Below are 23997 nucleotides of genomic sequence, written 5' to 3' on the forward strand. Positions count from 1 at the left end.
AAATCTTAGAAATTTATATGATACTTACAACATACTTCATCACGAAAATGTATTATACATATATGAACAAGAAGAGCGATGCCCAAAAAGAAAAACGACGAGTCTCAGTAATTAATCCTTTAACCACCCACGATATAATTATCTCGCTAAGTCAAGATAACATTTTGGACATAATACCTCGCATTATTTAATAATTTCGAGGAAAATAAATAAATCGACAATCCGCTAGCATTTAGTAACATATCCGTATTTTAATCTAAAAGTGATCCACATGACTGAGAGAGTTCCGAGAAAGCAACGATGTACGGAAATGCGCGCGGTATTCTCGTGACACACGTCGCGGTTTAGATTGTATAACTTCGTAATTTAGTGAGACGAGTGTTGCAAAACTGGGTTGCATTATAATTGGATAACCCGTCTAAAGTATCCTTACACAGCAGACTGACGGCGCAGAGGATCCACGAAACGTACGTAATCTCAACGGATTTTGCAGGCAGGCTTAACCGGACAGTTCCGACCTAAAGCGAGCGCATCTAGGTCTCACTTAACTGACCATAAATTTGCAACAACTGTAAATACACGCCGAGATGAACACACTTAATTCCTTATCACGAGAAGATGTTAAAAACGTTATTTCATTTTCAGTCGACTGTAAGACACACGTGAAACGAAATTTCTTCTCGGTCTGTTTTTTCTTCTTGGAGTTTGGAATTCGTGGAAATATATTCTTTCCCCGAAGTTCGCGCTTGCCGAGTTTCTCGCCAAGTTTATAGGGTCAACGGCATTTTCGCGAGATGCCGTGGCAAAAGAAGGAATCCGGCGATAATCGCGCGACAGGAAGCAGTCGACGTGCCAGGCACAAGCACGAGCGAGTGCCGCAAAGGAGACGCAAGTATCAACCTGCTTGCCGTCGATATCGCTACGAGGAATCGGTAAGCCGTCAGTGTGTTTCTGGAACTCACGTACCATTCAGACAGCGACTCGGCCTTCGTTTCTTCTTTCTGTCGTCGAGAGATCGCCGATCTAAGCAAGCGTCGAACAGGGACGTCAGCGGTTCCCGTACTCGCTCGCTCGCGGTGCATCCCGCGATGCATTCAGACGCGAGAGTTAAGCGCATTACTCGACTGCCGCTCACTTTGGCGACGGAAATTAGTTTAATCGTCTGCATGATGAGCTTAGACGACTACGTGTAAATGTGCGTGCTCATCGTTAAAAGATTTTCACTGAATACCACTTTACGTTGCTTCGCATTATTAGATCTAATGTCTTAGAGGTCGTGATGTTACATGCAACGGTTTTATTTTTTGCGAAAATTAAGTTACTTAGAGCGAAAGAGTATGGTTACCAGCAATAGTATTCGTTATCACATCTTTGTACATAAAATTCAGAATTAATTTGAAAATAAAATTGTTATATGCATTTCTAAAGTTTGTTAATCTGTCGCATTTCTTTTCAATTATTTATACATTGGAAAATATTTATGTTTCGATATTAAACAAGTAAATTAATTAATCAATTGAATTAATTTTTTCGTTAATTCTTTTTAACAGCAAGATTCGTGAGAGGCGTGCAATTTCCGGAATATCTTTCGTGTATTTTCTTTCAAGAAGGAAATCCCCCACGCACGAGTGTAATTCGCTGGCAAATGCATCGCAGGAAGGAGCACGTCGTCGGCAGATTCTAGAGATAGCCTAATCGGATTCATTACCGCACGTCATCTGCTCAGGCTATAGTAATAGTCCGCTTTTCTTACGAGCATTTCGATGCTTTCACGGTCGTTCCCTGGACTTAATTATACGCGCGACGGCGTATACACACAGACACTCTCTAGAATTTCACTCTGCGAAAGACCGGCCAGTCGCGTTCCGACTGTGTCGACCGGCAGTTAGCTACATTCAGTAATGCGTTACTTGCGCACGCACGTACGCGTGCATGCGTGCACGCACATTCCTCGTTAAAAAATGCGCTCGTCGAATTCTGGTTTACCTCGCGAAAAATCCGTTGTTATTCGGATCTCCGAGATAAGTGCCCGAGAAACTAGAAACTCTAGATTTTTAAGCTTTTTTAAATATTCGCTGTCTACTTGTTTCTTTATTGTTTCCGTGCTTTCTTAATAGTACAGGAAAGATATGTTTCTTTTTTAAGAATAACATTTCAAGTTACACTGAGTATCTCATTTATCATACTAGTCTACGTTTAGAAGCTGATACAACATTTTTGACAGTTTCTATTAGATGCTGACATAAAAATTGTGCATTTGTAGACAAGGAACATTGTCTTCCTCGCGTAAATTTCATTTGGTTGGAAAATGGGAAATTAATCTTAATAATAAAATTGTATATACATATATACATCTCTCTCTCGTTCTCTCTTTTGCATTTTGTCATCAAATGGAAATAATGCCAAGCATCTCGCCGTGGAAATTAATTGACCGAAGTTCATTCGCGTCACGCACGATACATTAGAACGAAGTTTAAAGTGAATGTAAACTTTGAATTTCTCCTGGGATTGCGCTCTAATTATGTCTCCCATGAGACCGCATCACTTACGTCCGGCTATTTGCGATCGCGAATTATTCGCGTGGTTATCTTTATATCTCGATTCGACTATATAATTATAATCCTCGACATTGTCACAGCTATATAAACGGTACTCGATATCGCAAATCAATTTATTCGTATTGATGTGGATGTAATTACGCCATTCTAGTATTCAATAATTAAACTAATATATTAACAGTCGCACAAATAGGCTAATTCACTAATTGTACTGGAATGCATTCTAAAATATATCATGAACCGGCTTCAAAACGATCGATCCTTCATAAATTTACGGATAGAAATATATACCCTTTATTTCCCTAAACAACAACAATATATATGCATTAATGAAGTTATAAATCCTTTGCAGGCTATTAGAATGTATGATTGGATTATTAGATTGCTAGAATTATATTTTATTATTAGCTTTTATTGCAAAGCGAATAAAATTGACACTTAAACTGACTACGCTAAAATTATTTTAATGTACATATATAGACATACATATCATTTCTGGATGACGCAAGAATGACGCATTTAATTATTTCTTCTATCTTTTGTATATGCGTCTCTTACCTAATTAACTTGATCTACGGAACATTTATTTTTAATGAGGAAATGAGAGATAACATCAAAGAGCTGCGTCCCTTCCAGTCCCTTAACGATTAATTACTACTGTCTGCAAGTGTGCAGGACAGTGCAGCGTGCCGACGTGCTTACATCCATCACGTAATATTTCTCTCTGATCTTATCGACTGTTCGTCGACTCGTTTACTATGTCGTAATGTTCCTCACGATCCGTCCGTTGATCACTGTTGTTCATTGCGGCGATAAAGACAATTTACTGTCGTCATGCGTTTTACAAGGCTTTAATTGATGATAAAAGACTCATGCACGCAGGCTAATTTCACGAGTCGCACAACGCCCGTAATATAATTTTACGTCGTGGACCAACTTTTGTACGAACAATGAGAATAAACACAATTAAGAATTTTTAATTGACTATATACTGGCAACGATTATAATCGTCGTGACAAATCGTCACCGCGTTTCGACCAAGGATTCTGGTCATTTTTTTTTAAATTGACGTAATTTTATATGCTTGTAATATAAGCGTCGTAATTAAATAATTAAATTCATTGCGAAAAATATTACCTCAATTACATCAATTTAAAAAAAAAAATGACCAGAATCCTTGGTCGAAACGCGATGACGATTTGTCACGACGATTATAATCGTTGCCACGATTATAATCATTGCCCATATATAGTCAATTAAAAATTCTTAATTGTGTTAATTACTCTCTAGCAAAGAAAATGAGAATAAAGCCTGGTTTAACAGACTGCAGTAGATGAGCGGCACTCTCTCGGTTTGTCGGATTTCATAATAATCCTGAAAAAGAAACAAAATAACGTAACGTTCGTTTACAAAGTTGATCAGATAAAACAATAAATTTAAAAAAATCTAAACCAAACTGAAGTCTACCTTAGTTTACCTTGTTCCGCTCTAATTTTCTAATATCATTAATTAATTTTCTAAAATAATTAGGTTAGCATAATATTGTAATCTAGCGCAAAGTAATCTTTTCAGACGCACTATAATGCGTTTATTACGTAGCGCAAACAGTACTTATGACCGTAAGTTACGTGCACGCGAGTGAAAAGTGTCGGCTGAATAAAGAATCTCAGAATCGAGTGGAAATAGTCGAGACGAAACGTGAATGCGGACACGAAAAGATGAAATGACTTATTCCGTTTATCTTTAACTGCACATCGTCGATTTAAGATCAAGCCGTTTTTTCGCGTAAAGTTTCTCAATTATTCAGTTAGCGCCAAAGCAATGGTAGAAACTTGGTCCAAAAATCTATTGCATATTCGAACAACTTTGCCATCTTAAATAATGCTCGTACCTCGCTCCATTAGTATCTAAATCTCAGACCGGCGCGTGTATGTATACGTGGCGCAAATCGCAAGACAGATATTTCCCCGCAGATATACCGTAAAGGCGGCTCCGATCGGATTCGTCCCAATCTTCTTGAGTGCAACTGCCAATAAACTCCGCAGAATCGCGCTTCCTCTTGCGACTGAAATATGACATTGCGAACGCGACGTTTTACGGAAGCTTCCGCACGAAGTAACGCAAATAATTCGCCACGAAATTCGCGGGCGAGAACACTTTCGGGGGAGTATCGATTTTCCTCTTGGAAAACTTCGCATTTGAATTTATGTATCGCCAATCGAACGCGACAAAGAAAAACATTTTATTAGCAATCGTCGAACGGGTCTGCAACGATCCCAAAAGATTAACTGTACCACCGACGCCGACGCGTCGGAACTTGGAAAGATTGGAGAGTACGGAGCACTCTCGAATCGAGACGGGTAGATTGCCGGATGAAAAGGACGCCGGTACATGTGTGTGCACCGCGGAGGCGTGGGTTCCCAGTACCTGGCTCGCGGTGAGATGGTACGAGGGCACCGATATTGGGTTAGTTTTTGCCAGAGGTTTCTAGTTTCCCGAATAGTGCAATGAGGTCTGCGCACTTCCCGTAGACGACCACCACGTTCCAGATTGGACTCGCGCGCGGTGATCAATTTCACTATTTTAGCAAGACAAAAGAGCGAGATATAAGCTCGACTTTAAGTTCCCGAACACGCCGTGTCTCCGATCGAAACGACGACGTATGACTTGATTAATGATACCACGGAACGGGTGATGCATTGCGGACGATGTTACTTACGAGAGCGTCCGTAAAAAGTTAGAGGAGAGGGTGTGCTTTGGATAGATGGAAGTACAACAGGATGCAGCCGGCGCATTGGCACGACCGCAAATGGCCGGACGACTTTTTCCATCGAATCGCCTAGAAATAAATATAACGCTCTCTAGATTTAATCGGCTCGATCGATTCTCATGAATCGAGGCACTCGCAGCAGCAGCTTGAAAATTCGTTTCTCCATTGAATTTATTTGACGCCGCGCCGCGACGATATCGCGACGACATAAAATTCACGTTTAATATATAAGCCCCAAATTTATTGAAATATAATTTTTCATACAAAGAAGCTTAGCTCTTCTTTATCTGAATAGCCAGCAGCGACTGGAATTTCCCATAACTTGTAATAATGATCAGGGAACGCTTATTGTTAGACGCGCGTTCATAATCGTTATTTAAATCTCGTTTAATGACTTGATATATTTGTTACAATCGAAATTCTTCATATCCCGCATATCTGATTAACGATTTTATCGCGTGCAAACAAGTCTATCGAGGTAAAATAATGTAATTTTATTATTAAACGGAAAGAGGTAGAATAAATACGGAGAATAAATACGTGAAGTTACCGATAATGTAATAGTGAATTTCTCTCACGCTCGTCATTGACTCGTTCAGCTCCAAAGCCTACGCGGAGGCCGATAACGGTATGGTAATGGCGTGAACACACACCATCGTCAGGTTTAACTTTCATTAAGGTCGGCAAGTGTGACCTTTCCATCCACTGGTCCCTTATCTACCTATCGTACGCACCAAAACCGTAATTTTTTCTCACGTCTCAACATCCTCCTTTAAACATCCTCTTTAAGACGGATGCGCCGCGACCTATAACCATATTTTTTTGCGCGAGTAGAATTTCGCGTATGAGTGGTGACAGATTACTATGTACCGATAGCCAGAGGACCGAGTCGGAGAACCGAGGCAACGATCGATCATATCGATTAATTCGAAATTAACGATGACACGGGTAAAATGGGACAAATTGATATTCGATATTCGAGCGAACTGCAAATTTTCGGCCGGAAAGAGAAGTCATACACAATAAACCGTTAGGAAAGAACCGTGCGAAAGAAGTGACATGCGGAATAAAAGAACTGTAAAGGAAGAATCGTCACGAACGTAAGTGCGTTTTCTAGGCTCGTAGATCGTGATACGTGATATGAGTTTATAATATTTTGAGACTAATGCACGATGTGAGATAATAAAAGCTCGGAAGCAATGAAAATCCTATCTTTTCCCTCTTTCTCTTGAATCTTTAGAGACTCTTGGATGGACATATGAACATCTTGGGTATCTCCCTTAAATTTTCCCATTAAATTGTTCGGTGTGCATTCACCGGACAGCGTACACAATGTTACTTTTATATACGGGTGACGCGGCCCACATCATGCGAAGGCCGTCGACCCGCAAAAAGGGCGAAACAACTTGTCCGAACCTGATAGCCATGGCAATCAATCTGTTAATATCGACTCGGGGCACCGATTAAGGTACCGAACAACCACGAAACGCGAATAACCCGCTTGCAAATAATCAACGACGGGGGGATACCGATGCGAGATTATAGTGGCAAATTACTACAAGTACAGGGTGTCCAAAATGCGTCTCTCCGTGTGGGAGATTCGAAATAAAAGATATCAAATTTTGATTATTAATTATTACAAGGAACAAACATCGCGCTGACTTGATAAAATTCTCTCTCCCTCTTTTTCTCTTTATGGTGTGATTAAACAATAAACTTGCCGGCATTTTTATTGTCATAGAGAATCAAAATGAAGAAGATTATTTTAGTTTTATATTATTCAAGCACATATGTGCTAAACAAATGCTTCGTCACTCTAAAAAGATTACTGGTTTTCCGATCAGAATAAATCTTCTGCATCGAACAAATAAAGCGAGCTCGTATCGCATCCTCGATGCCGTCCCATTACCCAAATGTATTCAATATCGAAACACCCCGTATAAACTGCGCCGCATAAAAACCTTGTCCTGCGTGAATCCTACCATTTTTCATTGCACCGAAGGATTTCTTCACCGAGCGTGTGAAAAATCGCGCGCGTGGGTCGCGATATAGCGAAGTATTGTCCTCTTCGAAGCGCGGCCCATGTAACGATCCTTGCGTCAAAAACGAACAAGATCGGCGCTTTTAACGGTCCGAGGCGCTTTTAATGGTCCGAGCGATCTTACGTAGGCAGTCCGCGACACGAAGATCGACGACGACACGGCGAGAACGGTAAGGGGATTCCTTTGCAACATTGTATTCACGCTTGACCCCAAAAAAAATTCCGCAACATAATTTGCACGTCGGGAACAAGCTTTTACCGGTTAACCGCGTCGCAGCATACACTTTCCTTGCCGATTATTATTGCTACGAGTGTGTCTCACTCGCGCTTTCACATTTCTATAAAAATTGTAAATATAATTTATATATGTACATTACTATAAAGTAGCATTCGCTGTAACACAAGTCTGGAATGCGTGTTTTCTCGAGATTGCATTGCACATATGAATGTTGAAGAGTAGACATTGAAGATTAGAGAGATTAAAGACTGTTATAAAGTGAATTTTTGTCTTTATACTGTTCGTCAAGAAAGCATCCCCGTTTACACGGTCATACTTTATAGAGATTCAAACATAGAGCGGATCAAGTTCGATAACTATACATCTAAACTCGAAGTCGCGTTTTAAGCGAAATACGAAAAACGTGAAGAGGGTAAAAAAGTAGCATTGCCCGATGATCTCGAAAGAGTCCTTAATTCTCGCTCTTCTCCGCGACGATTCGCCATAATGGCGGGCTTTTGCGCAAGGGAACCAGATCCCGAGGCGTGAGCTCGTCGGAAAAAGCCCGTGAGAGATTGCGAGAAGAGAAAGAAGAGGAGAAGGAGGAGGTAAACCAGGAGAGAAACGAGATAGCGGTCCTGTCCTCCATGGACTTTTCTTCCATCTCCCTCCTCCCGTCCCTTCTCTCTTTCTTTGCCGCACAATTTTGCTGTTTCGCCGGCACTTTCAGTCGGATGTCATGAAACGTCATTTCCGACGGGAACGATACGCGTTGCAAAGATTTAACACGTTGATGGACAACCATAATGCGCAAAAGTCAGGAGAAAGGCAACGTCCGTTTTGTTTAATTCTCTCTGAAGATATGTATTACATGTAATAAATATGAATAAATAATTAAGAATATAAAATTTCTTATTTCTATAAAATTTTTTTATTGAAGAAAATCGACGAGAGACGACAGATAGCAGTCAAAATGAGCGATATTCTACAGCTTTGGAAGTGGCTACTATATATTAACGCTCGTCCGCTTGTCCGAGAATAACTTAAAAATATTAATGCGCGAAGATCGGAAGAGGGGACGGTGACAGAGAAGGCGAGATACCAGGGCTGCAGTCCCCTGTCCCTTTCGGCGGAGAACTTTGTTGCAGGAACATTTTTCTCGTTAATCACGCAATTTTTCAGTCTGACAGGAAACACCCTCTTTCGAAGCTTCATCAATTAATCTCGGAGCAAAGCTATATCTGCTCGAATCCCCGGCGCGGCGTTACTTTAGAAAGAAGATACCAAGATGTTCCAACGACAATTCCGCGGAAATTCTAAACCGCTTATTTCTATGATTAATTTTATCGATTACTCATTAGCGACACGCGTAAGCCTGTTGCTGAATTCTTGAAACAGTCATTTTGTGGTTTAATATTTAATACTATAATACTCTATTTTTCATTGCAAACTGTATAAGACGAGGAGGTTATGGAGGAAGAGTCGATATTTCGAGAGATGATAAATCTCTCCTATCGGTTATCACATCGGTCACGAACTATTGACCCTTCTTCTCTCCTGAGATACTCCGTACATATTATAGTTTAAGTAGGGATATACTAGAGGCAGAGTACAGGTAGGTATTATAGTTGCTTGCAGAGAAGCTTAGTATGGATATAGTTTATAATAATAGAACAAACAGGCAAAATAATTATTTGGTATAATCTGCTTAATATAAGATGCAAAGGACAGATTTTTATTAAAAAATGAAATATCAGTATCATTTTTCTCGGAACTCGTATTTCAGATAGTTTATACGCGATAGTTTATATTATATTTCGTTTTCTCTTGGGATTATAACATATCAATTGTTATCGTATATATGTATAGATTTTCTCCAATAAATCACGGTGGAAGTGATATTATATAACAGTTTTTTTCGTTCGTTAAAGTGCAGTATATAAAATTTAAATCAGTTCATATTTTTCCTTCTAGATAAATATAAAACAATCTCAATCATATCATAATTAATATAATTATAGTTGATCATAAGAAAAAATAGATATAAACTAACAATATTGCGTGCAGTAATCGTAATTTAGAAGATAAAAAATCGACAGAAAATCACAATAAGAGATGAGAACTTCATTATCGATAAAAGAGCGATTTCAATCAATCTGAATTTCCTCGTTTCGAAACTTTGACAATAAAAAAGTGAATTTATCGACCCTCGCCTTGCTTTATCTCGCCGACTTTTTTCAGCAAACATGTCGCGCGGTCTTCGGGCCCAGGGCCCTTGTCTTCCGCGAGAGATTTATACTACTGACATTGAAACTAAATTACGCTATAAATTAACTTTAAATTTGTGCTTTCGATGCACCCCGACTTACTCGTCCCCAAGGTCTCATTTACCCAGGTAAAGGCCCATTCGTCATCGGCCTCAACGACAGTTCTGATTTTCTTTGTAACCTCTTCGTTTCACGAATACGTAATTAAACAACAGCAAACAATAAAATGTACAATAGTTTTAGGATTGCATTAACAATCTATTGACCGCGATTGCAATATTCATTAATCTTCATTAATTACACGGAAAAAATGAAGTTGCTTCAATTAAACGTCGACGTCACGGGCTGCCACAAGCATAAATAGTTAATTCAATTGGATATTATTGGACCAAATATTTAAATTATTAAAACAATTATCTGATGTTTTTTGCTTATTAATATTGATGTTACATTAATAAATTTTATCTTAATAACACTGATGCTTTTGATACATTATTTTCTTTCCGTGTATAATTGTCATTTTCAAAATTGTGAATTCATAAAAAAACTTATAATAAATATTTGGCAAAAGAATTACGTAATGTCTGTATCTACATAATAAAAAGTGAATTATAAATTACCTTATGGTTGCTTCGATGCCTTCCAAGCCCGCTTCCTTTCAAGCTCTTCGTTGTACACTTACATGCACACACGCAATGCATACTCGTAAAAACAATTAATTATAATTGCACGCGATTTTGCAACGAAAATACAATCTCTCTAAACTATGATTCGCTCAATATATACATATGTATTAGCTAATTTTAATTGCTTATAGCTTATAGCCCGGAAATTACATTCTGACTTCGATATTTTTATATTAAAATTCTCGATTCCAATTAATTTCTCCTGAATATGATATTAAAGTACATATTGTATTATAATGGTATACTCTGGTGAATAAAATAAAAAGATAATATTTACTCTATACTGTAACGTGTGCAGTTCAGTGTGACAGAATGTTATAGTTTACAATCAAGTTAAATCATGTTTAATAAATAAATTGCAAAATTTATTCAGCCAATTTCCAGCCATACTCCAGAAAAATATTTCGTATTAAAGGGAGTATTCGCGCTTTCGTATCAAATTTGCGTTAAGTGACGCTATTGAGTGAGCAGCCGATCTCATAAATCAGACCCAGTGGGAGCTAATAATAGCAAAATTTACGGAATCACAAATACCACGCGAAACTACAAACGCAATCAATCCGCGCTCGGAAAATTTGTCATTCTCGTGTACCAGTTTGACCGCTTCAATTAAGGATAATCGAGATAAACGAGCGACGCGAGTTTATATGGGTTGCATCGCGCGTGCTTTATCACGTAAAAAACATTCCATTAATTGCTGATACCATTCAATCGCCAATTATATTTACATGTCGATCTAAATATCACGTTTTCCGTGATATTTCGTGAGCACTCACGAAGTTATTAAATTAAACACAACAAGTATTATATCTTTTGTTCTCTCTCTCTACCTTTCTTCTTTGCTCATAAAAAAATTATTATTTTTAAAATTATAATTATTAACAATTGCATTCTCTTAGTCTCGACGTTTTTGTACGGAATAAATCAAAACAAAATTTGCGATGCGATGCACTTTCTGACGTCTCATCTGCACGAGAATATTGCAAAGAATTGATTTGTTACGATTTTAACGACCAATTTTAATAGCACTTTTAATGAGCAGTCTCGATGCACTCGTCTGACCATACCGAAATTTATGACCCCTCGTTGTACCGTAAGATCGTTATCGATACAACTTCATCCGTCGTCACAGTCGGTTTTGGATGCGTCGCGTGTTGGTCTATGCCGAATCTTTTTGACAGATCCGTATCCCGTTATACGTTGAAATCCCAATGTAATTTATGACTGCTGCGTGCAACGCGGCGGCGTGTATACACAAACGCACACACATACATACATTAAACCGGAGGAGACAACTGCAACAGTTTTGAGACGATCGCACTATTGGATATAATTGAATGCCGCGATCGATTCCCTTTCCTTCAAGTTGCAGTCCAGTTTCCTCCGTGCTTAGTAGAACAGCGACGGTATGTGGGATACGGCGGATACGAAGGAATCCTTGGATCGATAATAAGATGCTTTATTAATAAAACAGAAGAATCAACAGAACGCGTGCGTGACCGTCAGGTACAATTTATCGTACGTAAACTTAATGCACGCCGTGCCCGCGTGCGAACGTAACGCTGAATGCGTAAGGGTGATCGCGATGTCGCGCGGGCGCGCTCACATCGCCGCGAAAATATACATATATAATTTATTTTTATATAAATAAATACACCGTATACGTGTAATATGTATATATATGCATATACCTATATATCATGTGTATGTGCGTGAGTATATATATATTGCGTGTGAGTGCGCGTAACTTCGACTACGCCTAATTATACGATCGCTACGAGCAAGAGGGTCGTGATATACCTAATCTGTGAGCTGTTAGTACATACGCGATATGTTTGGTAACTGGTAGAGTGTAAGACTAGTGTTAATGTAAGTTTCGTCGTAGCGCCTAAAGGTGTAGGGTGTTTTACGGAGCATTGCAGAAACCTCGAATCAAAGGCCGTTGGAATCCTTTTCGAGCCCGTAGACACGGGAAAACGAAGAGAAGTCGTCGCCATTCTCGTTTATACAGCCAAGAGTCCGACTGTTTTTGTGCTTCGCGTAATTCATTGTTCGACGGGGAATTTATCTGGGGGAGGAGGGGGGAGATGAATAGAGATTTTAACGGTGCAGGAAAGGACGATGATATCTATGTGAGAACGACGAGAATCGAGAAATTTTGCTGCCGGCGATCCGCAGTTGTCTACGACAAATGGGTAAATTCTGTCGGACGTTTGTGCGATAAATAAGTAGATCGTAGTGAATAAACGAAATTGAGGACGAAAAGTTTTGATATTAAAGCATCGACCTAAAATAAAATGCGTTTGCGACACGGATTAAATATGTTGGAGCGACCGATTACGACTTTCCACCTTCGATTTCTGTATCTAGCGCAATAAATATGATATACTAAAGAGAAACCTATTCTTAACATCCACGAATCTATAAATTACATCGACGTCATACGCGTACAAGATGTCTTGGAAGCTGCGGCTTTCTCTCGCGAGAGACAGATAAAGTATCTGCTCCAATATCGAGACATTGATGATCAATGAAAGATTTTACATAATTAACTTTGAGCCATTATTTTAATGTTATTAAATTTTGGGAATTTACAATAAAAGAATATAAAATTACAATGAAAGAAATGTCAATCTAGTCCAAGAGATCCGCTGCTTCTGAGACATCCTGTATTTCTTTTGTTCAACTACGTTGTACGGTAAATAATATTATTGTACGCATATAGCACACGATCATAAGCTTCACGTTTGCGGCGCAATTAAATCGCGCAGACCGGTCCAGAGTCGATCTGAGATGCAGTCTTACGTCCTCATTGATAGCTATGTAGGCAGATCACAGTTCCGCAATGATATCGCACCGTGATAATCGTAAAACGAGTTCGTCCAATATTTAGATTGCGGAAGAAAGCGCGCACGCGAATCGAGTGACGCTATAAAACAGCGAGTGAAACGCGAATTCCAATTCGTACACTCGCTGCATTCGCGATCGCGATAACTGTCGTTGAGGACGCAAGCGGGTCGAATGCGCGATCGGAATCGTTGAACGATCGCTTATTCCGCGTGTAACGCGTGTAACACGTGTGTATGTATGTATATATATATGTAATTACGCTTTTACATATATATATATATATATATATATATATATATATGTAATGTAATTATGTATACTGGCACATATGAAATTGGCGCGCTTTTCTTATCGTGGACGAAAGCGTGGCAGGACATGAAGAGAACTGGTTGAGCCTCTGTTATCTAGTGATAACAGCGAGAGTTTGTTATCACTGCGAATGACAATCGATCTCGAGCAAACGCAATAAAAACGAACGACGATCAATTTTTCCATATAACGACGAGAAACTATGAGGTGGCCTACGAAATTGCGACCCGCGTAGCGTGATTTTGCGAGAGATCCGAGGATGATCTTTTCTCCAGACAAAAATCATATGCAAATTATTCGAAAAATCTCGGCACGTGGAACATCCTCACGTATTCGCTATCCTGTACAGCGCACACGATGAGTCATTGATGCGAAAGTGAAAAAGAAGATATCATTAATTGCGTCGCTAATTGCTTCAGATTTCGATTGTTGCACGATTATAGTTTCAATGCAAACCGAATTACAGTTGTAACACAAGATTTTGTGCACCTTCACAACGCGCGTGTAATAAAATAAAATAGAATAACCTATATATAAAACAAAATAAATAATTAATTAAATTAATTAAATCTGAGAATTAAATTATGCATGATCATGACGTATGCATTAAAATATAACAATTATATATATATAACAATAATAATTACATCTGATGGGCGTGACCAAACATCGAATTATTTCGATGATTTGAATAAATAATCAATATGATAAACATACATTCGTATATCCGCTTACCGTAGACTTCGTCTCCGGGTACCATAACTCAATCGTTATCTGCACATCTATAAATACATAAATTCGTTCAGACTGTCTGGTATTAAAGAATATATAGAGGCACTCAATATCACGGAACGACAAATAAAATGAATAACGTAAATTTTCGACATCTCATTTGTCAGCGTGTTGTAGTTATACATATCTCCCAGGTAGCTCCTATGCTGCGAGGGTCTGCCATATGAAACCTCTCGAGTTCCCATCTCATGCGCGTCCGACGACATTCGGCCATCGATTTTCACCCAACGACTTACGGTATGAACCGCGTGTAAGCAACGAATAAATCGACCTCGTTCCTAAGAAAATTTCATTCCTACTGAGAATGGCGGTTGCCTTTTTGCCAACGCGCAACGAGGACTCCCATGTGCGGATGTCCCCAGCTTCCAGCATCCGCCTGTCGAGTTTGTTCCTCCTGGAGAACTGTCGCAAACAACGGATCTTTAATTGATCTCGATGCTCGTAACCGAGTTGGACACGCGATGCTCGTCCTCCGCTTCCGTTGATGGTGACACTGTGAAGCCGCTCAAGCCACTCTCGATCAGGCTTATGAGACTCTCTTGGCTCGAAGATACGTGCTTTTCGGCGCGCGCCTTCTCTTCCAGCTTTCTTTTCTCGGCGGCTAGATCAACGGCGCCATTCTTTGTATTTTTCTGAATCAGCTGTTCCAACTTGGACAGTTGCCGTTCGGTCGCGCTCTCCACGATCTCGTTGTTCTCCACGGGCATCCCATATTTGTTCACCGTGGGTTTATAAGTCTTTACCTTCGAGTGACCCTGAATGATGAGGTACATCGGGCCGCGGAGTGGCTTGGCTGGTTGCTTGTAATGGGAAAAAATCGGATCGGTGGTTAGACTCGGGACGGTCGTGGTTCGTGGTGGAACCGTCGACGACGGCGCAAGCATTGGCTTCATTTTTGGAGTTTCCGCATTGAGAATCTTCACCAGAGGCGACTGATCGGGCTTTGTGTTCTCGTGATAGTCCATGGTAGGCGTGTACTCCATAGTAGAGATCGTCGATGTGAATAACGGCGAGGTGGTCACGGTTGTCGCGGGTAATCGAGACGGCCGATGATCGATCGGTTGCTCGTCTGATCCGGGAATCTGCGTGCTGAAAGTCGACGGCGATGGTGGACTGGCGAACGTCACGGGGAACGGTTGAGATAGTCGTTGATGAGCTTGTTCCACGTTTGGCAATGGTATCATCATATTGTTTATGGAAGGCGCGTGCATGTGCGCCATGGGCGGCGGCACATGAGACATCGATACCGGCGAGGATGGCCGAAAACCGGGACGCATGCTGCCAATAAAGTGTATCATGGTGTTCGGTCTGGCCTGAGGACGCATCATGGATTGAGAGGCCGCCTGTGGAGGCACAAACATGTGCGAAGAGCTATCTATGTGTCTGGGGGGCATTATCGGAGCGGATGGTGGATGTGAAGGCTGATGGGCAAACTGTGAGGGCGCTATCATCTTGTTCGGCGCAGAGGAAGCGGACGGATGGTCCTCCGACAAAATTGGCGAGCTCGTTATCGCGTTTCTTACCGGCTGCGACTGAGACTTCGACGCTTGGTGAGTCGTCTTTGTCATTTCGGACGTGGTGGGATTCTCCCAAGCATTGTTGTGCGTCGTCGTAAGTGGATCTGAAGAACTTGCAGAGAAATTCTTCTCAATATAATTCGTCGGCATTACTACGGCGACCGGACCCTTCTTTGCTTTGTGTGTCTGCAGATCCATGATGCTGGAAGGCGAATTGGCGACAACGATGTGCATCTTTTGCGAGGATTGCGCATCGGTCACGGTTTCTTCTTCCTGCTCGGTTGAATCCGTAGTCGTGGTGGAGGCGGTGGAAGTTTGTGCGACGCTCTCCGTCGTCGAAGACGTCGCTTCGGTGCTGATCTCCTTCTGACCTACGACAATTTCCTCATTTTTGTTTTTATTGGCGTCCACAATAATGTTCGCGTTCTGGCCAACGACGACCTCGTGATTGGACGAGGCCGCGGCGTGATGATCGACCTCGTAGTGATCTCTGGAGTAATCCGAGGTCTGCCACGTGACTTGATTGACATCGAGAGGATATATCGTGGAGGATGAAGAAGGTCCATTGTTGCCGAGCCATCCACCAGACAGAGTTTGCGTCGATTGATATATTAGATTTGACTTCTCGAAGGAGACGGACGGCGCGGTAGTCGCTTCGTATCTCGACTTTGTGCTCTGCGACGCGGACGGTACGTAGATGCTCTTGATGGTCTCGATCTTACTCAATGGCGCCTTCGAAGTAGAGTACGGTCTTAACGAAGACGCGGGGGAGTAGCGTCCATAATCTTTGGAGGGCGTTCCGTAATACTGAGTATCTTGGAGGACGGGGCCTTCCTCCGTCTGCGTGCTAAACGATGATGATGTATCCGGGTAACCGATTATCTTGTCCTTGGACACGCCGACGTTGAAACTGGTAGACGTCTCGGCTTTCTGAATCATTGGTGGTGGCATCATCATAGTGTACGGCTTTATCTTTTGACTGTAATACGAATTCGGATAGTAATTGGCCGGCAACGACTGTAGTCTATTTTGATTTCTGTAGTCGATCAAGCCGTTTCGGAAACTAGTGGTGCGCACGATCTTGGGCGGTTCAGCGCCGTTGCTGCCGGTGAAGTCGTTCCTATACAAGATCGAATCCTGATTACCAGTCCGCGTGAATTTAGGACCGTCCACAAATTTGAGAAACTGCTCAGGTATCTTCGGGCTGGTCTTCTTCGCGGTCACACCCAGCACAAGGATATCGCGCTTCGACGACGGCTCCGTTGTGTGCTGCTGCGAGTCCAACCAGTACTGTACCCTGTCGAGAACCGGTGGCACGTAGTCGAAAGTCGGATTATTCTTCAGAGGGTCGCCGCGTCCCAACGGTGTCCATTCGTCATAGTCCATCCTAGGGGAGAATATCCGCGGCCGGCTGTCATTCTGGCCGCCTGCGAACAGAAATTTCGAGGGTCATCGTGACCGATTAAAGCCGACGGAACACATCGCGGATCAATGGCGGAAACCTTCGTCTCACTGTGACGCGCGAAAGGCATAAGAGAGGAGACCGGCGATAAAGAGAGAGTAGCCAATTATACTTGAATCGGCGCGTATAAACGAGAATTTGATACCTTGAGTAATGAGCCCCGTCGTCGTGATTAATTGTTCTTAATTTTATTATAACCCTCTCTCGAGCGCGCGCGTTCTCTCGCACGGCGCTCTCGCCCGATTGATTTATCCTACCGGCACTGCTAACGTCACGATCCTCTAGGCTGCATAAATTTATGGGACACTAGGTGCACATGCGAGTGAGAGGACGACCACGGCCGGCTCGATGAGATACAATATATCCGCGCGCGCGGATAGTTGTGTCGTATAAATTTATACGTTTCTCGAATACGTGATATCGGCGCACAACGGCGAGCGTCGTCTCTACGCGCCCGCACTTTCGTTTAACATCATCGTCAAGCTAGACGACGTCGTATACATGGCGCGGACCATTCGATATCTCAGGTATAGCCCCTCATCACGCGGCAATACTCCGAGGGAATCTACAATAAAATTTACAGACGACGACTTTAATCTGTTATCTCAAATTACCTGTTCCTTGGAAACGTTCGGCATTAAATTGTCGAACATTAGAATGATAATGTATGTCACGCAAAAAAATATTGTAAGATGTTTTAAGTAAAGTAACTCTTCAGCGATTATTACAAATAGATAAAATCACAGGTGTTAGACTTGACTATTATTATAGTTGAGAGAGGAAATGACATTGCAGAAATACTTTTACGTATTTCTCTTTTCCATATATCCACGCAAAGAAAGAGAATTAAGTGCTCTCGTGTAAACGTTCCATCCGATACGGCAAAAATCTTCCACCTGACAGACAATGCCACTTTTGTTTCCGAGCGCGATGCGAACGAACGCGTAAGCCACCCAGGATGATAACATTAAGTAGTCCATCCCCCCGTATACATCCGCTTTCCTGTACGTCACGGAGGATCCTGTTACGAAGTTGCAATTCACGTCGCGTCGTATTTGAGGTCTTCCAGCGGGCACACGAACCCATCCCCGCGAAAACGATGAAGGCCCGTCTTCGCGGAGTAAAGAAAGAGAGTACCTTAACGAAGTCTCGCCGAGAGGAGGAGGAGCGCATCTTTTCAACGTCGAAGGGTGACGTATGGGGCGCCTTCGCTTCGCATGCCCGAGTGTTGACGGACACTCGCGTTTAAGCGAGGCAGATATCGGCCGACCGCGGTATATAGTATACCCATAACGATCAGTTATCGTCGAGCGATGATTGCTATCCTCAGCGACCGTTCGTCAAGCGGTAACAATCCCTTCGCGATTTATGAGAATAGGCACGGCAATTAGGATGGATAATTCCCTGGAAGGCCGGAAGGCAGGCACCTTCGCGGAAAGTTCCCCGGGAATCCTGCCAGCGATTAATTTTATAAAGTTTTCCAACGGCTCGAGAAACATGCGATCATCTCAATAGCACGTACGAACGTACAGCGGTTAACATTAGCAAGTGGGCCGAGTTGTAAAAAGAATAATGACAAGGTTTTCATTTAATTCCCAGTCAGGACTTCGACGTGTAACGTTACCGTAATTGGCCACGAACGCTGTCGAATGTTGCTCGCGTAGGTACGTACGACGGACGGTAAGGTTTCACGCGAGACCCCGTACACGTGGACACCGAGGAAGACAACATACGCGCGGATGTCGCCGCTCACACGCGCTCACCGTGTGCTCGCATGTACGCCCAATATCTCGCGAGAAAACGTCCCGATAATGGCTAGTCGAGAGTACACGTTTTCTCCGGCATTATCGAGGCAATCGACGTTTCTATCTCTACGGTCGGCGCCGTAAATGCGGTAGACGTCGGGCATTAAAGCCGCTCGCGCAGGCCGCAGGTGCAGTCAGCTATGCGCGCGGCGATGCATAATGCGCCATATACGCGCGCCGCGCTGACGGAAGTACCGCTGACATCTCGAGTGCCGGAGAGCTCCGAGAGCCGAGAGAAATCTCGCCGTCGTAATCGAGACGGATGTTCACCCGTGACAACATTTCAAACGGGAATAAAATTTTTCAAGCATGTCTTTCAGGAACTAACGCTAATAACGCTAATACCCCGTGCGATTCAAGTACGGAGATGAGAGTTAGATTAAAATAAAACAACAATTTGTCCACAAATTTACAAAATACAGAAATCACAAGTTTTTATAGGAAAAAGTGATGAAATAAAAAGATTTAAAAAATATATTTTTATTTCGCTTAATGTCGGTCGTCTAAACAAAATTTAGCAATAAACTAAAGAAAAAAAGATATTAAGTATAAAAGTAACGATCTTTCTCTCAATAACATTCGTTAGAGTCGTATGCAGTGCACGGATGTTCGAGGAACGTCGTTGCCCGTCATTTTCCTTGCGGTGCCTCATTACGACGTACGAACGAGCATTACGTCGTCAGGACGAAAATGCGAGACGCTGGCGCTGTGTCGGAATGTCCCGCGGCTGCACGGCAGCCGGCAGGCGCCAGTATTCCCCAGTCATGTCGCATAAATACACGTGTCATGCTCCGCGAATATACGCTCACGACACGGGATACGGGATGGTCAGAGCTCTTCTGGCTCGTGCGCTCGCCGCCGCGCCGTCTCTTCCTCCCGTGTTACCTGTCTGCATAATGCACGGTCGGATCCGCGACCTCTGCAGTTTTGCGCGAGCATATTTCAAACGAGGGGACAGGTGACGCCTAAGTAATTTCTCGGGGAATATTATATGCTAGGAGATTTCGTTCGAGTCCCTGCACAGAGAAGTGAGCGTTCGAATCGGGCGCATCCGGATCCGGGATTTAAATCTTCGCCCTTCGCAAATTTCATTCGAAATCCATCACCGGTACATATATGTATGAATGAATGCATATATAAATGTCAAATCAATCTTCTATATTAAATAATTTTCTTAAAGTATCAGAATTCCGCGACTATTTTTCACGAATATTGCTTCGACGTCGCGGTCGCGTAATTAATTCATATCAATGTATTTTTAAGTATAAGATCTACGTTTGTAACATTAGCAACATTTAAAAATATTTAAATATCGTAAAATATTTAAATGCTCAAGTTACCTTGAAGATGAAGTGTGGGCATTTCATTAATCCGAATCCAGATCAAGCAAACGAGAACGAACACTTGCTTCAATAAATGCGAAAGGCGCCACTGGTATTCGTGACGCCGTTCATACTCATTGAGGCAAATCGTGTGGTTTATTCGCGTTTGTTTGCTTGGTCTGGATCCAGTTTTATATTTAAAATTCATACGAAAGCGCTCACATGTGTAACTATCCTTCAACAATCTTCCGCTTTGAGCCTTACGCGCCTGACGTCTTGTTGAAAAGCGAAAGACACCCGCCTCGGGATTCACCGGCGTCCAAGCGTAGCGCTGTAAGGGACTATTTTAAGAGAAATGCACTACCGGTTGACAACCGAGCGAAGATTCATTAAGGTTAAGAGACTTGCGAGTCGCGGCGCGGTAATGGACCCGTGGCGAGTTTTCTTTCTGGATTTATTGTCGTGGTTCGCGAACCTTTGCTCGCCGGAAACGCACGCATCGTCGGGGACGCTGTGAATCATAGAAATGGACATTTGTCTTGCGCCCGTATTCCCGCTACAGTGCCATGGCTCACATTTCTGTTTCTGTATCGAGTGGTGTTCGGGCCGACATTTTTTATCAAGGAGTTTCCAAGTTCCTTTAATCACCGCGAAAGCATACATTGTCGCGTGTCCTAAAATTTTTAGCCAAAAAAGAGACGGCACAGGCGAGTGCATTCGGTGTAACTTTGATCAAAAAGCTCGCTTTTATGAAACTACTGAAGAATGCAGGTGGCGAGAGCGCGCAGCGGACGCAAAAAGAAAAGTTCAGCGATGTGGATGCAGATGCTAAAAGCGACGCGTTTATTCTCTCGTTCAGTTTTATGCCGAGCTCCACGCGTCATTGTTTGAAAATGAAGTGACGTGCGCGGGAACTGAAGAAACGCGCGGGCTATATCTCTCAGCTTCAATTGAGACAGACGTGAATGCGAGCCGGGCGAGCGAACCGACGAGATAAAATGTGGCGATTGTTATGAAGCTGCTGTTTCTTCCTATTATGCAAATGATCACTCCAGTTCGGGAGATTCCGGTGTGAGATGTAAAACGGCGATGTAACGCGGATAACAAAGCGACCCAAGTACATGGCGATGTAATCGATAAATCGAGAACAAAACTTGAAATCTCATCTCGTGTGTAACGCTCATGTTAATACTATTAACCTTTATATTATATTGTAATGTACAATGCATTATTTAAAAATGCTCAAAATGTTAAGCGATATATCTGCGTGATAATTAAAAACTTATCTCACTTTTGAAGTTAACTAAGATTCAAAGAGCAGGTATACAATTTATATATTTTATTGTTAACAAATTTCTATGTTTGTACATAACTGTATGTAATCTCGCAACGTTCAAGTACAATGCAAAAAAAAGGAGCGGTAAAATCTCTCCGTAACCCGAACAAAGCGTGAGAAGCATAACATAGCTGCGATGCAAATGCATAAAGCCACCGAAAGCGTTATTATATTTTTGCCTGTATGCGCGCGCGTGGGATTATTTTCCCGCTCGTTTGTACGCATTACGCTTATGCGACACATATTCCCGCATTCCCGTGCCGCTTTTGTCGCTGGGAAATGGTACAATGCCGAATGAAATCGAGCGTATAAAATGTGCAGTCGTATCTTCTCCCTTTTAATTTCCCCGTCTCGCCAATATGCCCCGCACGCATATTTGAGCATATATTACACTTCTCCTATTTCGCGCAAATTTATGTCCCCGTCGCAATACCTTCAGGTGATGCACTTTCAGTTGTAGTAGATATTATTGGAACTTTTAGCAAAACTGACGGAAATATCCCCTGGAAAATTGGAAGCCGATAATTTCGCTAAATTTATATTGATGAGAGCAGGGATTCGAATATCATTCTCTCCTCTTATAAAAGTTGAACATGATAAATTGTACAGTTTTTTCTCATTGAGCAGCATACAGCTATTAATCGTTTAAATTTTTGAACTGGCAATCAACATAACATTCGTGCATATCGCGCAATTTTCTACTTCGTTATCAATCCCGCTCGTTCATCGTGCTTTCATATTTTATATAATTTTTCGACAATTCAAAAAATATTTCTGTATTTCAAGCAAAATATCGCTTAGAGAAATGAGCGAATATCGATTTTACGAACAATGTGATGGGCGCTGTATATGTTTGGACTGCGAAAAAGCGCAGTCACGGAATTAATCATGTTCTTCGCGGATTTTTCTCGCGGATCAGCGAGTCCCGCGATGTGCGAAAGAGGATGTTGGGTCGACAAGTTACTCGCAGCCGCATTCGACGGAGAAGTGCAAAGGTTAAGAGGGACGTTAAATGCAGAGTTGGCTATTGTGAGCGCGCGCGCGATAAAAGCGCGCGCGTCGCGCTTATTTTCTCGTACTTTTGTGTCAGACGTTGTTGTTTGAAAGTAGAACAACGCTCGACGAGGGACGCCGAGGCGAGAAATCCGCCTAGGACGCCGTTTCCCGACGCGTTACCCCGACGTGGAGCGAATTAAAAATTACAATTCACGCGGGGGGTCTCGCACGAAAACTTTCAGCGATCGCAATTGGACGTCGCGTTTTCTGCGAGCCCTGGCAATTCAATTATCCCGGCACTATTATGCAAATAAGGAACTTCATAAATTAAAATGTGCTAAAATGATTAATATACCTGTAACTTTGAGAAGGATATAAGTCTAAAAGTTCACGTTTTCAGAAAAATCTTACGAAGGTTTAGAATCATGAATAGACTCTCTTTCAGGATTAACTAAATAAATGAATAAAAATAATGTCGATTAAATTACAATATAATGACATTTGGATTGGTTTACTTAAATAATTTTTATTTCAAAATATGTAAATTATTCATATAGACTTTCAGCGTAAAAAATATGGATTTGTTGCGTTAATAGTCATGTGTGGAAATTTAATCATTAATTATATTACTCACTCCTTTTACTATAAACATCTTTTACCATCACATTAAACGCCAGACAAAAACTGTCGACAAAAAATTGATGACAATTGTCGATCGGAAATCATATGTGACGCGTTACACAAATTAATCGAAGACACATTCAGCCGTGCGCGTGTGTGCGTGCGTGTCTTTTAGCACCGAGTAGAATGACCCACTGACCCGCCCCACTGATACGTGCGTGGAGACGCACACGCGTGTGCAATGACGCGTACGCATGACGTGCAGCTAATTTTGATCAAGATTTATACTGAGATTAATAGTAATGTTTGGCAGCTTGTTCGAGCGAAAGTGGACGGATGTGCCGAATTGATATGCTTTATTTCATTAATCATTAGAATTTTCTTTGTCTCTGTTTATATTAAATAAATTCACTAATCAAGTTTATAAATAAATGAGTTAAATAAAATT

General features: G+C 41.8%; 1 protein-coding gene across 1 annotated transcript in view; it reads right to left on the reverse strand.

Annotated features, from left to right (window-relative positions):
- Nucleotides 1–11982: 11982 nt before the first annotated feature.
- Nucleotides 11983–23997, reverse strand: part of LOC139820048 (uncharacterized) — a 39131-nt gene continuing 27116 nt past the window's right edge. Inside the window, exon 3 of the mRNA XM_071789970.1 lies at nucleotides 11983–17434. Within this exon, the coding sequence (XP_071646071.1) occupies nucleotides 14913–17434 (2522 nt within the window). The 3' untranslated portion in view covers nucleotides 11983–14912. The remainder of the gene's footprint in view (nucleotides 17435–23997) is intronic.

This window comes from Temnothorax longispinosus, chromosome 10 (assembly GCF_030848805.1).
Source record: "Temnothorax longispinosus isolate EJ_2023e chromosome 10, Tlon_JGU_v1, whole genome shotgun sequence".
In the NCBI taxonomy this organism is placed as follows: Eukaryota; Metazoa; Arthropoda; class Insecta; order Hymenoptera; family Formicidae; genus Temnothorax; species Temnothorax longispinosus.